Genomic DNA, 14,136 nt, shown 5'->3' with positions numbered 1-14,136 from the left:
ATACATTAGTCAAGTAATGGCTGCCAACAAGATGCGTGTTAATTTTCCAATTCCAAACTCATGCATGTTGAAAACCGAGGTATGCTCTATGGTTTTAATAATTTTCAAATAGTTTTGCATTCTGGGAATTGCAGGACAAAAAGCATGCTTTAAGTGCCCTTCCTTTATTTTTGTGCAGTACTCACAGCTGTTATGGTTGAAGAATCCTCGAGTGTGGATTCTCTTTAGAAGCAGTAATTATAATCTCTATGGGGATCATGTACTGCCTGGAATAAGTTTAAAAGCGGGATATTGCAAAGATCTCAAAATATTATTCTGACCATTGTGCAATGGTAGGATTGATCCCACGTGATCTGCTAAGTTCACAGTTTACCTGACCAGCTTTAGGGGGGTATATGGTGGCTTAACCCTGCTGGTGGGTGGTTCTGAGGGACTTGGATCAAAGACAATCTCTAAAACTATTACGGTATTATGGAGCAACTTGGTTGGCTGGTGTCTAGACTATTAACAGAGCCCATTAGAGTAAGTTTCTTTGGAAATGCAGGCAGTCTATTTGTTTCTGATTTCTGTCTCCCAGATGCATACGTTTCTCTGGAAATCTCGACATTTGCCAGGCAAGTCTTCCTCTTAGAGGTACGTTGATTGGGAGTGGGTACCACAGTGGGTTGCTGGGTGTGGTAGGGGTGGTGGGTGCGGGTGGGCTACATAGACTCCTGCGCATTGTATGCTCCCTCGGATCTGGGAGGTGGAAAGATGTGGGCTGGGCTTTGCTTGTGCCCACAACTTCTGTCGGGAAGTCCCTCAGATTTAGCAGGTTTTGGATCACACTCAATTAAACTGAATGTTGTGCTGTTTTAGGACTAGTAACATCGAATCTCTGGTGATCGGGGCTGCAGTAACCAAAACAAAGGGCATTCAAAATAATGCAAACTATGAATACAATAGTCCCTAGATGTCAAATGAGTGTATGCACTGGTGTCAGTATGATCAAAACAATTGTATGTATACATGTTGTCAACCTTCATGCTTCTCAGTTGTGATCTACGCTATACATACAGTAAGCACAATCACTAGGTGGGCGATGGTTTTTCCTTTTCTTTTTAATTCATATACTACTAATAAAGACAAGAGACACCTGGTGAATGACTGTTTGACCTTTGCAAAGGTTTGTGGTCCAGCATTGTGATGATTTGAAACAATATGATTTGTAATACAATAAAAATGAATCAAATATATGCAGTAGTGTGTAGCAATATATAGGATTACTCTTAGGACAGATGGTGCAGCTCTCAAAACCATTTGTACCATATAAAAATTCAATGATTTAAATCACTATCAGTTGTGGCAAACTATGTATGCTGGAATTGCCATATCCATGCTGGGCATTCCACTCCGACAAGCTTGTAATCGGTGACTGATCCTGAATAATTTAGAGTTTGACCATGAGCCATTTAGATGTTCCTGTGTGAGGACCCTACTTTTAATTGCACTGATAAAACAAATAATAAATAGAATAAACAATTTAATATTATGATTGTCAGCTCTACCTCGCGATTCCTTACTTTGACCACACATACCCACATTACATCTGTCTGGATCCAGTCACTGCCTGTCATATTTTGACCCATAGTCACTTTAATCTATATGTTATGATCACACTGGAGATACAGCGGATAACCATTGGTGGATGACTTGCTGGTGTGTTATGACTCTAACAGAACTTTTTTCATGATTTTAGCTATCTGAAAAGCTGTTGGACACGGAAAATGAGGCCATGTCAAAAATTGTGGAACTGGAAAAACAGCTTATGCAGAGGAACAAGGAACTGGAAGTTGTCAGGGTGAGTTTGACTCATAAGGGAACATGGTTGTACACCAGGGTCACACTTTTATTTTCTACCATTCCAAGAATATATTTGCAGATTGAACACTTCTCAATTTGTGTGGCATGCCAAAAAGATTGGTGGAGATGATATAGCCCAATTGTGTAATAGAGTTGCACACTACTTCTCAACATATACTATTACACCCTTCATAAGATTATTATCCATGTACTACGTCCACATCTTTAAGGACGAGGGGTGTGCAACTACATTTTGAGAAAAGGGAATTTAATTACAAGAGTTTTGCTGAATTTGTATTTCATTTTATGCAAACATTTTGCTGCCACTGCAAACATGGAGTATATCCGGGTTTAAACCAGAAATAGCTATGTGTATCACACTTATTTGGAGGTAACATTGAGGTATGTTGAGGGCCTACTGTATAGATGTGCGCATAACTTGCGGGTCACAGGTTGAAATTCTTATAGCCGTCACAGCCTTTTATCATTGCACCTCGTAATTAAATTAGTACCATTGATTTAATTACACATTCTATTTAGAGTCAAAGACATTGTAGCATTGCATGAGTACCAGTTTCAGTTTGACAGGAGGTACAATGAAATTTGGCTACATCGGTCACCATTATTTTTCCATAGGTGACTAGCTATATGTTGTCTTCATCAGCAGAGTAAAAATACGTCCTCTGGTTACCTGATGTCATGTGCAGTTACTCAATTTCTGGACCTGTAGATGGCAAACTATAGATAACAAACTAAAGGCCTCATTATTGCTAGCCCACAAATCCTAATTCAGGCACAAACTCCAGTTGCCATCCAAAGCAGAACTCTGAGATTTGTGGTTATTATCACATATCTGAAATATTTCCTTTTGAAAAACAATGCTGCAATGTGTAGGGGAAACATTGCCTGAAGAGTCCAAACATTCACATATCAGAAGCGCAAACTGAGTATAATATACTTAATTCCAGGCCGAAACAGTATTTTATACCATCATCCATAGGAGGGACTGCATATGTTGTACTGTAATGTGTTTTCAGGTGTAATTTTCACGGATGCACTCTTCTGCAGGAAGTTTACAAAGATGCAAACACCCAAGTTCACACCCTTCGAAAAATGGTTAAGGAGAAGGAAGAGGCTATCCAAAGGCAGTCAACGCTGGAGAAAAAGATCCATGAACTTGAGAAACAGGGGAGCATTAAGATTCAAAAGAAAGGGGACGGCGACATCTCAATTCTGCCTGTTTCATCATCTGCATCTGGGTCTTCGGGCTCGAATGCTGCAGGCGGTGGTTCTTTGGGATCTGCTTCTGGAGATGTATGTTCTGCAGGGCTGCCACCACCTCCACCACCAATGTGTCAAGGATCTGACGCAAGTAAGAAATGTAAAGTCTTTCACACAAATAGAAAATTAGTGACATGGTATGGTATACCGAAAAAAGATTGTGCAGGTATTAGGTAATCCAGCCTGTTAGTATATGTTGTCTTTACAAAAAAGAAAAAATAAACAAACATATATATCAAGGCAACTTAATACACATATGTATTTTATTTATTTAAGTAAAGTTTTTATGAAGCTAGGACCTATGTAGTTTGGGGGTTTGCACAGTAAGTCAACAATACATAACAATTGCATGTGATACTTAGGCATGCTCAACTAAACATAATAAAACACCTGTGTTGGTCCTAGCCTGCTTCCTGATAAAAATACCATAGCAAATTCCGCATCTAGAGCAGTAAAAAAATGGTTGACTTGGTCTTGTAGAAACACAAGATTTTTCTTGAATTTCCTGTCTTCTTCCAGAGTGCATCCATTCTGAGTTTCTTTGATGAATCTTGAGATCTAAGCCCTTATTAACCTTATATTATGAAACTCCTCATGCAAATAGACTTTCAGAAGTCACTGCTCAGGGTGGTTGAAGGACGGGCAGACTAGACTTCTATATGTCTTACCTGAAAATATGGTAAAAACTACAGATTACTTCAGCCTAGTTGACACTCCGCAATAACACATTTGGCTGTCATTGACATTTAAGGTGAGATTGTAATGAAAGTGTATGACGGGTAGCATTTATTATGTAGTTATATAAATTGAAGACCTCATTCATAAGCTTTTTTACTACTCGTTGTTGAACTGGGCTATTGCCCAAAGAAGTGGACTTTAGCTATTGATTTTCAGGAGCTTGCTCAGATGAATGTTACTCTTGTAAAAGTAGCCTAGCACTACAAACAATCTGCCAGCGTGGCAGGGGGTCCAAAGTACTTTACAGACAGGCAAAGTTAGTGGGAATAAGACTAGTATATGGTAGAGGTGGCACTGTAGAAGCCAGTGAAAAACCACACAATCATAAGGTGGGAATATTCCCAAACATCTTGCAGATTCCTTTCTACTCTGGAAATGCAAGTAAAATTACTCTGTAAAGGCAGGAAGAAGTTCCTTTCTGGAGTGTGAATGGGAAGTGGACACCATGATACTTTATGCGGGCATAGGGCAACTGGTTATTGGCAGAGTAACAGAGTTTCCATGGGAAGAATAAAAATCTAAGCAAAAAAATGTTGAAAAGCACTTTTCTGCTAACCATGCTCATGCACTTTGTCTGTTTTGTAGTCTTTCCTCAAGGGTGCACATGGAGAAATTGGTGTATGCATGGAAAATTGACTTGCTTCGACTTTTATGTATTCTCCTGGGGCTCTTTGTAAGCACCCAACACTCATAAATCTACACAAATAATATGCAGAAATCTGCGATTCATAGGTTTCTAGTATTTGTACAAAATCTTTGTGACTCATACCCTTAACCTGTGAAAGCTGAGAGGGATGGGTTGTGGCTTAGTATATATGGGGTGGGGTTTGTGTATGTATGCAAATACATTCAAAGTGAAGTAGAGTGGTATCAATATATGTTTGTTCTCTGATAGCTGATAATGTATATATTCTTTGCCAGTGCTTAATGGACCAATGTCCGAAACCATGCCGCCACCTCCACCGCCTCCTCCACCACCACCTCCTCCTCCACCGCCGGCCCCTCCGCTTCCAGGTCCAGCTGCAGAAGCTGCACCAACTGCACCAACGCCCCCGCCCCCACCGCCACCACCACCTGGTGCTCCGCCTCTTCCAGGAACATTCTCCCCAACAGTCATCTTCAACTCAGGGCTAGCAGGTAAGACCCCCAGAGCAATCTTCCTCTCCTGTACCATGTAGTTCTCTCTGTGTTTGTTACAACATCAAGGATTTATACTTTCATTTCACGCACAAGTGAGGTTGGTGTCATTTGCAATGAAAGTATTGCATGTGATCTACTCAAGCAAGATAGAGGCTGGCACAGTTGTGTGTAGTATGGCTTTGCTTGATGCAAAACAATAAATAATACAGCCCGCCCAGTATATAGAAATAGTATAAATTGCCTATATTTACCTATAGAAGGCAACCTGTTTCCTTCCCTATATAAGAATACATTTTATACAATGTGGAACACCAGAATGATTCTCCGAATAGGGTGTGAAGGTCCCAAAGTAATCACAAAATGGTAAGTTAATGTATTAAGAGATATTTTCATGTCTGAGGCGTCTATAGTTATGCCGCACTCTTTTGTTTTATGATTTCCTGGTTCATACCTCCAGAATCTTCCAGAGACTTTGGATTTTTCACCTATTTTCAGGATATAAATGTAATGCACTTGACTTCTTCCTTTTGTGCTCAGTGCTGCTTCTTTTGACCGAACAAATGCATTTACCCACCTCCAGACAACATAATATATGGCCGGAAGAAAAATGCAAATTTTCACAGTTCAAACTCCTTTTGAAACGCTTAACATGTTTTTGCTGCTGGACATCGACTTTGTATATTAATTATAAACAAATCTTTTTATGATATAACTGTGTGTATCTGTTTTAGTACATGCATAGAGACCAGCATATTTGTTTCCCAAGCCATTGCTGTCCCCACCCATTTAACTGGCCAATACATTTATCAAATCTGAGCCCTAATAGCTAGTAAGAAATAAGATGCCTGACGTTATGTAAATGTGCCAGACAGTCTATTTCTTACTTGGCTATTTGGTCTCCGATTTGATTAATATCGTTGGCTAGTTAAATGGGTGAGGGACCTTCACAGAACTTCAGATTTGCAAAAGTCTATTGACATTTTCTATAGTCTTTCATAAAAATGACTAACGTTTGCACGGAATTGTGAAAATAGATATCCAGTAGATAATTTTTTTCCAGGTTTTAGAGGGTGAATGAGGATACTTTGAGTTAAAAACATGTTTTACATTTTGTTCATGAGCATTCCAGAAAGCAATGATTTGCATAGTCGTGTTATCTAGTGTTGGGTCTGGAGTTGTGCAAGTTGTTGTTCCTTCTCTTGGTGGTAAAGCACATGGGCATCGAGTCCATTGTTAGATTGTTTATTCTCCACCGTCTGATGCAGATGTATGTGCCTCTGCTTCGTTTTACTCCATGTCAGTTTGGTTCTTCGGTTCTTTTCGCGATCTTCAACTGTATTTTTATAGTTTGCACTTTACCATCTACGCAACTCAGTTTGACCGATTCCTCATTGGGGCATTGTCCTTTGGAACATACCTTCCACATGTTACCAGGCTTCCCAAAAATCCTCCACTGGTAATGTAAGGCACGCCATTTCAGTTCTGCCCTTGTCATGTGATGAATCCTCACACAGATCAAAACTCGGTGCTTGACCCTCAGCACAACAAAGCAGTCTGCACCATGTGCAAGTCATTCCGCTCCAAAAAGACTTAGCGATCATAAGTTAATTTCTTCAAGAGGTCCTACAGAGCCACCAACGACACTCCTCACCCATTCAGTTAGGAGCATGCCCGGGAGCCATTGTCCGACGAGGAGGGGACCTTCTCTGTTGATTTAAGTTCCCGCTCTGAGCTCGAAAGTGACAGCTCAGCAGCCTGTGAGTATGGCTCCCCCTGCTCATGTCCACCAGTCAAATCCTGCCAAAAAACATTCAGCACTTCTGGTCTCCGAATCCCAAGTCCCGGGGCACCACTACTGTCTAGCCATGGTCAGCACCGAAAAACCACTCCGGACCCCCACCTTTGGGCTGGGCACCGAAAGCACATGTGAAGCTGAAACCACCTGCTTTGGCTTCCTCAGACCGAGACCAATAAAACACGCATTGGGTCGATCTTTGGCGCTGAGCCGGTAGTTGACATCATCCACCTCGACACGGAGTGCACATTCCTCCTCGGAGCCGAAAGCTTCAGAGCCAAAGCTGTAGAAATCTGAGCTCGAAGCCCGGTCCCAAACCACAGGTGGAGCCAATCCTGCATAAGTTAGTGGAAAGATTGGATACACGCCAGAAGAAAATCCAGAATGAATACTGGCCACTGCTTCCGCTCCTCCACCACCTAAAAAGACGCTTACCTTTGAAGAGGCTTTAGACATGCCAGTCCCTCCTAAGAGGAAGACTATGGACAAGGCTACCAGCCATCCACCTGTTACACCTCCCATGCCAACTCCACCACCTTCACCTTCACCTTCACCTCCACCTTCACCTCCACCTCCCCAACTACCACACTCTCCTTCATCCCCATCTCCTACAGGAGAGCTACTAGATGACTCACCACAAGGGTATCCTCAGTCGGATGGTGGGTGGGGGGGGGGGGGGGCAGAGAATGACCCCTGGGTCACCTATGACATGGATCACCCTGCTGACACGGATCCTGATCTGCATCTTGCGTGCCCTTCTTCTGAAGATGCTACCTCTTACCAGGAGGTTGTTTCAAAGGCTGCTGCACTTTCATAATGTGGAGCTCCATAAAGAGCCTTTAGAAGATGACTTTCTCTTCAAGACACTTTACATCACACATATTACTACCCAATAACTGCCCATGTTAAAAGGCATGTTTAGGCATACTGATGACCTATTTAAAGACCTTAGGGTCGGAGCTGTAATGCCTAGGATAGATTAAAAAATACAAACCTGCATCCTGTTTACGTTAAAGGACAGCTACTGCCGGCCTCCCTAGTTACCACCACTGGAAGCAAGCGTGCCAGCTCTCAGGCCACTGGAGAGACCCCGCCTCCTGACAAGGAGAGTGAAAGAATAAGAGTTGCAGCTGAGGCTGCCAACCATTGGCGTATTGCCAACTCGCTAGCTCTCCTAGCATGCTGTGACCAATACTACTGGGATGAAATGGAAGATCTACTCCAATATCTTCCAGAGGAACATAAAACACGGCCATAGTTCATTTCTGAGGGAAAAGTTATTACTAACCCCTCTAAACAGTGCACATTAGATGCTGCGGACACCGCAGCCGGAGGAGTATTTTACTTCAGTAACATGCTTGGCTTGGAATCCCTGGGTTTAAACCGGAGCTTTGACAAGCTGTGTTAAACATGCCCTCTTTTTGATTCTCTGGTGGACTCTACATTAGAAAAGATATAAAGGGTACTGAATCGGTGAATGCTGATGCATCTCTACAAACACATGCGATCTGTGGTTTTTTTCATCTCCCAGGTTACCGAGGAGCCACAAAATCCACCTCTTCTGAGGCCTCCATCTCCCAATAAAAACAGTAAGGTCAGGGCTCCTACTCTAAGGGCTACTATTGTGGCTCCTATAGAGGTAACAGCACCAGAAGGTAGAGGTAAGGGTGCCTCCCGATGGAGCAACACCCTTCACCAAGCAGTGACTGCTCCTCCCCCCGCCCACCCAGATCACATAACATCTGTCAGGGCAGAATTCATAATTTCCTACCCAGATGGCATTCCACCACATCAGACAAGTGGGTATTAGCCATTATCCAACATGTCTCTTGTCTGGAGCTCATTACCACACCGCCCAACATGCCACCTCGCATTCACATGCGCAACAAACATTACTCAAACAAGAAGTTTAAGCTCTTCTCCTGAGAGGTGCTATGCAGCCTGTCTCTCTTCAACATATGGGTTCAGGGGTATACTGTATGTACTTTTTAATCCCCAAAAAGGTTGGGTCTGTAAGGCCATTCTGTGATCTCAAGGCCGTAAACAAATCCATACTATCAGAACACTTCCATATGGTTACCTTACAGGACGTCATTCCGCTTCTTCAACAGGGAGACTTTATGGTAACACTAGAACTAAAGGGCGCTTACTTACACATACCAATGCACTAAGCTCATCTCAGATACTTAAGATTTGTCGTAGCGGGTAAACATTACGAGTTCAAGGTGCTGCCATTCGGCGTAACCAACGCACCTCGAGTGTTCACCAAATGCCTAGCAGTGGTCAGAGTGCATCAGCACAAACAAAATGTCCACTTATTCCCTTACCTGGACGATTGGCTTATCAAAGCCAGCACTCTTCATCAGTGTCATCAGCTCACTTGAATGCCAATAGATCTTCTCCACAGTTTAGAGTTTACTATCAACATTTCCAAGTCTCACCTGCAACTATTACAAGTTCAACCATGCTTACGGGCAATCCTAAACACATAAATAGGATTAACCTACGCCAATTCCCCAAGAATTTAAAAATTTCTTATAAATATATGTTCGAGGCACGTGGACTGCTGAATTCATATCTGTGCATAGATCGCCGCCTAGTGTTGGGTCCGGATGATTGCACATTGTTGTCCTGGAAGAGTCTTCGAAGTATCACGAGATAGGTGGCTCCTCCCCTGGACTACAGTGCGCATGGGCATCCTCTCCATCCTCAAATTGTTTTTTCCGCCATTGGGTTCGGATGTACTTTCTCGACTCTAGTTCGGAACTTTATATTGACTATTTCCTAAGGCCAAAAGGCCTTCGAAGCATCGGTATTGTCTCGTTCGGTGCCTGTTTCTTTCCAGTTCTTGAACCGGACGTCGAAAGCTGATTCTCAACTTCGACACCAGGCCCAGACTACGACGATGATGGAACGGAGCCCGTTTAAACGATGCCCCGTCTGTAATTCCAAATACCCCCACATAGATGTGCACCCAGTGTGCAATAAGTGTTTGTCCCCCGAACACGACAAGGCCAGCTGTAGTGCCTGCTCAAAGTTCTGCTCCAAGAAGACGCTTAAACTTCGGCGCGCAGCGAGGCAGTCGGCGCAACTGTCGGCACCCGAGCCGGTCAACATCTTCGAGGCCGGTGATGAGGAAGGCGTCGAAGATGAAGAAGAAGAAGAAAGAAGAAGAGGTTCCGAAGAACGGTCAGAAACCCGCGTCGGAGCATGACTCCAACTTCGAGATGGACGAGCAAGGCGAAAAATACGTCCACGAAGAAGACATCGTCGAGGTAGGGGACGACGAAGGGGCCATCGGAGCCGTCGATGATGACTCCAGGGATGAGCCGGGCCCAACCGCAGTAGCAGGGCCTATTACTGACATTACGCTCCCTTCGGCTCAGGTCGAGGCATCGCCGAAAGGCCTTAGCCAAGAACTTTCTACCCGGTCTGTAGCCCCGCGTCCAAGCCAGGCTAAGAACACATCTAAGGAGCCATTGGTCGATTCCTCAAAATCGAAACCGAAACCATCAGAGCAAAAACCGAAACTACTCAAAATGGTGGTCGGTTCGACGTCAAAGACGATCGACGACCCTTCGCCGCCGAAAGTGCCTGTCGCCTCAAACTGGAGCGTCGAAGCAAAGCTCGACCAGCAAACACGTCACCTCGACGCCGTCGGCATCGACGCCGACGTCGACGCACAAACATGGCGACAAGGCCAAAGGCCTCCAGGAGAAGAAGGCCGTCGAGCCGAAAATCTCTGGACTCAAGCCGCTGCTCAGCAAGCACCTCGAGCCGAAGGCCAAAGCCGACCCAAAGCAGCAAGTCTCGTCGACGGCCAAGGGTGCAGATGCTCCACGCCGGGAGCTCGGGTCGACGCCATCGAGCAAGCGTCCTCCTCCAGTGCTAAAGCAGCCTGAGTCGACTACCACATCAAGCTCCAAGACCGTCGGAGCCCCGATTAAGTTCGGTCTTCCGCCAACGGCTCCAGCAAAGCAGCTCGAACTCCATAAAGGCGCCGAACCTTCCAGGACGTCGTCAACGCCTTCGAAGCCCGCCACAGAAGGGGTGGTTTTCCACGAACCCTCTTACGACAACCAGTTGAAACTTTTTATCGACGCAGAGTCAGGCAGGCTCACTATCCAGAAGCGGAAGATCGCGCCTGAACGTCCCTTGGAGAGTTACAAGATTCCTCTCAAGCGGAAAAAGGACTCGGCCACATCACCAGTTCTCTTCGAGCACGTTCAGGACTATTCACAGCAAATGTCATATTCTCCAGCACGGAGTGAGGAGGACATGGGTGATGACTATGGTCAAGCGGCCTACGCTTATAATGTGGACACTGATCAAGATGAACAGTGATCTGAGGCTATAGATCAATCTGTGGACCCTGATGATCCACATGCTGCACCGGACGCTCAGTCCTATAACGTCAAAACTTCGCCAACAGAGGACACTGCGGCGTTTAACGCTTTCATTGAAAGAGCAGCACTCAACCATGATGTCGAGATGCATGCGGAGCCAGTGGACGAAGATTTCTTGTTTGACATTTTCTCCACCTCTGAACGTTCCACTAAGACTTTGCCTATGCTTAAAGGGGTCCTCAAGCATGCTGCGGACATCTTCAAGGAACCCACGAAAGCTAGGGTTATTAACCCACGTATTGAGAAAAAGTACAGGCCTGCTCCAGTGGACCCCACCTACATCAAAGGCCAGCTCCCCTTGGACTCACTTGTAGTGGCCAATGCCAGCAAGAGGGCAAATTCACAAACCAGTGGTGACGCTCCGCCTCCAGACAAGGAATCAAAGATTCTGGAGGCGTCAGGGAAACGAGTGGCAGCGCAGGCTGCAAATATTTGGAGGATCTCTAATACTTAGGCCCTGTTGGCTAGATACGAAAGGGCACACTACGACACCCTAGAACAGTTGTTGCAACACCTGCCTGATGTGTACAAGGAGGGAGCAGAGATGATGATACAAGAAGGAAAACTGATTTCTAATGCGTCCATCAAGTGCGCACTGGACGCAGCAGACACGGCAGCTAGGGCCATAAACACTAGTGTGATGCTAAGACGTCACGCATGGCTCCGCATTTCTGGTTTCAAGCCCGAAATTCAAACTACTCTGCTCAATCAGCCGGTTAACCCGGACTTCCTTTTTGGTCCCGAGGTAGACACCACACTCGAGAAAATTAAGAAAGACACTGAGACAGCCAAATCCATGGGGGCTCTACAATCTCAGCAGTTTCGGGGCAGTTCCTTTCGTCGCTCCGGTAATAGGGGAGCCTCGAGAGGACAGGCTTTGCAGCAGGCGCAGTACACCAAAGGCAGCACGCAATCCACCTACACAAACTTCCTAGCGACCCTGGACCTCAAGGATGCATATTTCCACATTCCCATTCACCCAAGTCACAAAAAATATCTCAGGTCCACCATCAACAATCAGCATTACCAATTCAAGGTTCTGCCTTTTGGGGTCCCCACTGCCCCCAGAGTGTTCACCAAGTGCTTAGCGACCGTGGCTGCACACCTTCACAGACAACATATACACGTCTATCCCTACCTGGACGACTGGCTCGTCCAGGCCAAGTCAGCCCAGCAGTGTGCCAGCCACATGTCGCGCACGATTCACCTCCTTCACAGTCTGGGGTTCTCACTCAACTACACAAAGTCACACCTGCAGCCAGCCCACGTGCCACAGTACCTAGGGGCAACCTTGAACACTCTGACGGCGACAGCGCAGCCGACCTCTGCCAGGGTCGACAGCATGCAGCTGCTCATTCGACGGTTCAGGCCTCAACAGTCACTCCCAGCGCAGGTGTTCATGCAACTGATCGGTATGATGGCATCCTGCATATTCATAGTCCCGCACGCAAGACTGCACATGCGTCCCCTTCAAGAATGCTTGGCATGACAGTGGAACCAGGCTCATGGACATCTAAAAGGCCTAGTGTTGGTGACCGGTCGTGCTTACAACTCTCTGCATTGGTGGACTCCACAAAACCTTTGCAGGGGACGACCGTTCCAGGAGCCTGTCCCACAGATAGTGCTAACGACGGAAGCATCTCTCCAGGGTTGGGGAGCGCATGTCCTCCATTACATGGTGCAAGGACTATGGACAACACAACAGCAGAAGATGCATATCAACCTCCTAGAGCTGATGGCAATCTTCATGGCACTGAAAGCGTTCAAGTTGCACCTGTGCAACACGGTCGTGTTGATCCGGACGGACAACATGACTGCCATGTATTACATCCAGAAACAGGGAGGCACACACTCCCCGCAGCTATCTCACCTAGCCCAGAGCATGTGGAAGTGGGCCATTCAGAGGAACATCTTCCTCATGGCGGAGCATCTCCCGGCCGTAGACAACCAGATGGCGGACCTGCACAGCAGGCACAGTCATCAGAGGCACGAGTGGGAAATCCACCCCTCGGTACTCCAACTATACTTCCAGCAGTGGGATCATCCAGAGATCGACCTCTTCGCCACAAAAGAGAATGCAAAATGCCAAAGCTTCGCCGCCAGGTTCCCACACCCGCAGTCTCATGGCAGTGCGATATGGATGAACTGGTCAGGCAGATTTGCGTACGCTTTTCCCCCAGCCCCACTCATACCGCTGGTGGCGCGCAAACTGCGGCAGCACTCCATGACGCTCATCCTGGTTGCTCCAACATGGGCACGGCCAGCTTGGTACACCACGTTCCTGGAACTTTCAGTGGTGCCTCACCAGCGGCTGCGCCTCACTCCCAGCCTCCTCACTCAGAGCCATGGAGACATTCAGCACCCAGATCCTCAACAGTTGAGCCTAGCGATTTGGCTCCTGAAGTCATAGAGTTTGGCTACCTCAACTTGCCCCCTGAGTGTATGAATATCATCAAGGAGGCAAGGCGGCCTACAACCAGGGCGTGCTATGCAGCCAAATGGAAACGATTTGTCATTTACTGTTCCAACAATGATATTAATCCGCTGGATGCATCCATGCAGAACATCATATGTTACCTACTGCATCTGTACCAATGCAACCTAGCGTATAGTTCCATCAGGATACATTTGGCTGCTATAGCCGCTTATCTGCAGAACAGACAACACCTTTCACTCTTCAGAGTGCCTGCCATCAAGGCCTTTTTGGAAGGCCTTAAAAGAGTGATCCCTCCCAGACACCCTCCTTCGCCTGTCTGGAATCTAAATATCGTTCTCACCAGGCTCATGGGACCCCCATTTGAGCCTCTCCATTCTTGTGAGTTACAGTTTCTTACTTGGAAAGTGGCCTTTCTAATAGCCATCACATCGCTGCGAAGAGTCAGCGAGCTTCAAGCCCTCACAATTCAAGAGCTCTACCTACAAATTCATGCTAAT

At 45.9% G+C, this 14,136-nt stretch overlaps 1 protein-coding gene across 13 annotated transcripts in view; it reads left to right on the top strand.

Moving 5' to 3' along the window:
- FMNL2 (formin like 2) overlaps positions 1–14,136 on the top strand; it is a 566,092-nt gene that overhangs the window by 460,792 nt on the left and 91,164 nt on the right. For all 13 annotated transcript variants that reach the window (XM_086956698.1, XM_086956700.1, XM_086956695.1 and 10 more), the window contains 3 exons: positions 1,739–1,840; positions 2,911–3,214; positions 4,783–4,998. In XM_086956698.1, the coding sequence (XP_086812824.1) occupies positions 1,739–1,840; positions 2,911–3,214; positions 4,783–4,998 (622 nt within the window). The remainder of the gene's footprint in view (positions 1–1,738; positions 1,841–2,910; positions 3,215–4,782; positions 4,999–14,136) is intronic.

Source organism: Lissotriton vulgaris, chromosome 2_1 (genome assembly GCF_964263255.1).
Source record: "Lissotriton vulgaris chromosome 2_1, aLisVul1.2, whole genome shotgun sequence".
Taxonomy (NCBI): domain Eukaryota; kingdom Metazoa; phylum Chordata; class Amphibia; order Caudata; family Salamandridae; genus Lissotriton; species Lissotriton vulgaris.
The sequence above is the reverse complement of the archived record's forward strand: the minus strand, read 5'-3'. Positions and strand labels throughout refer to the sequence as shown.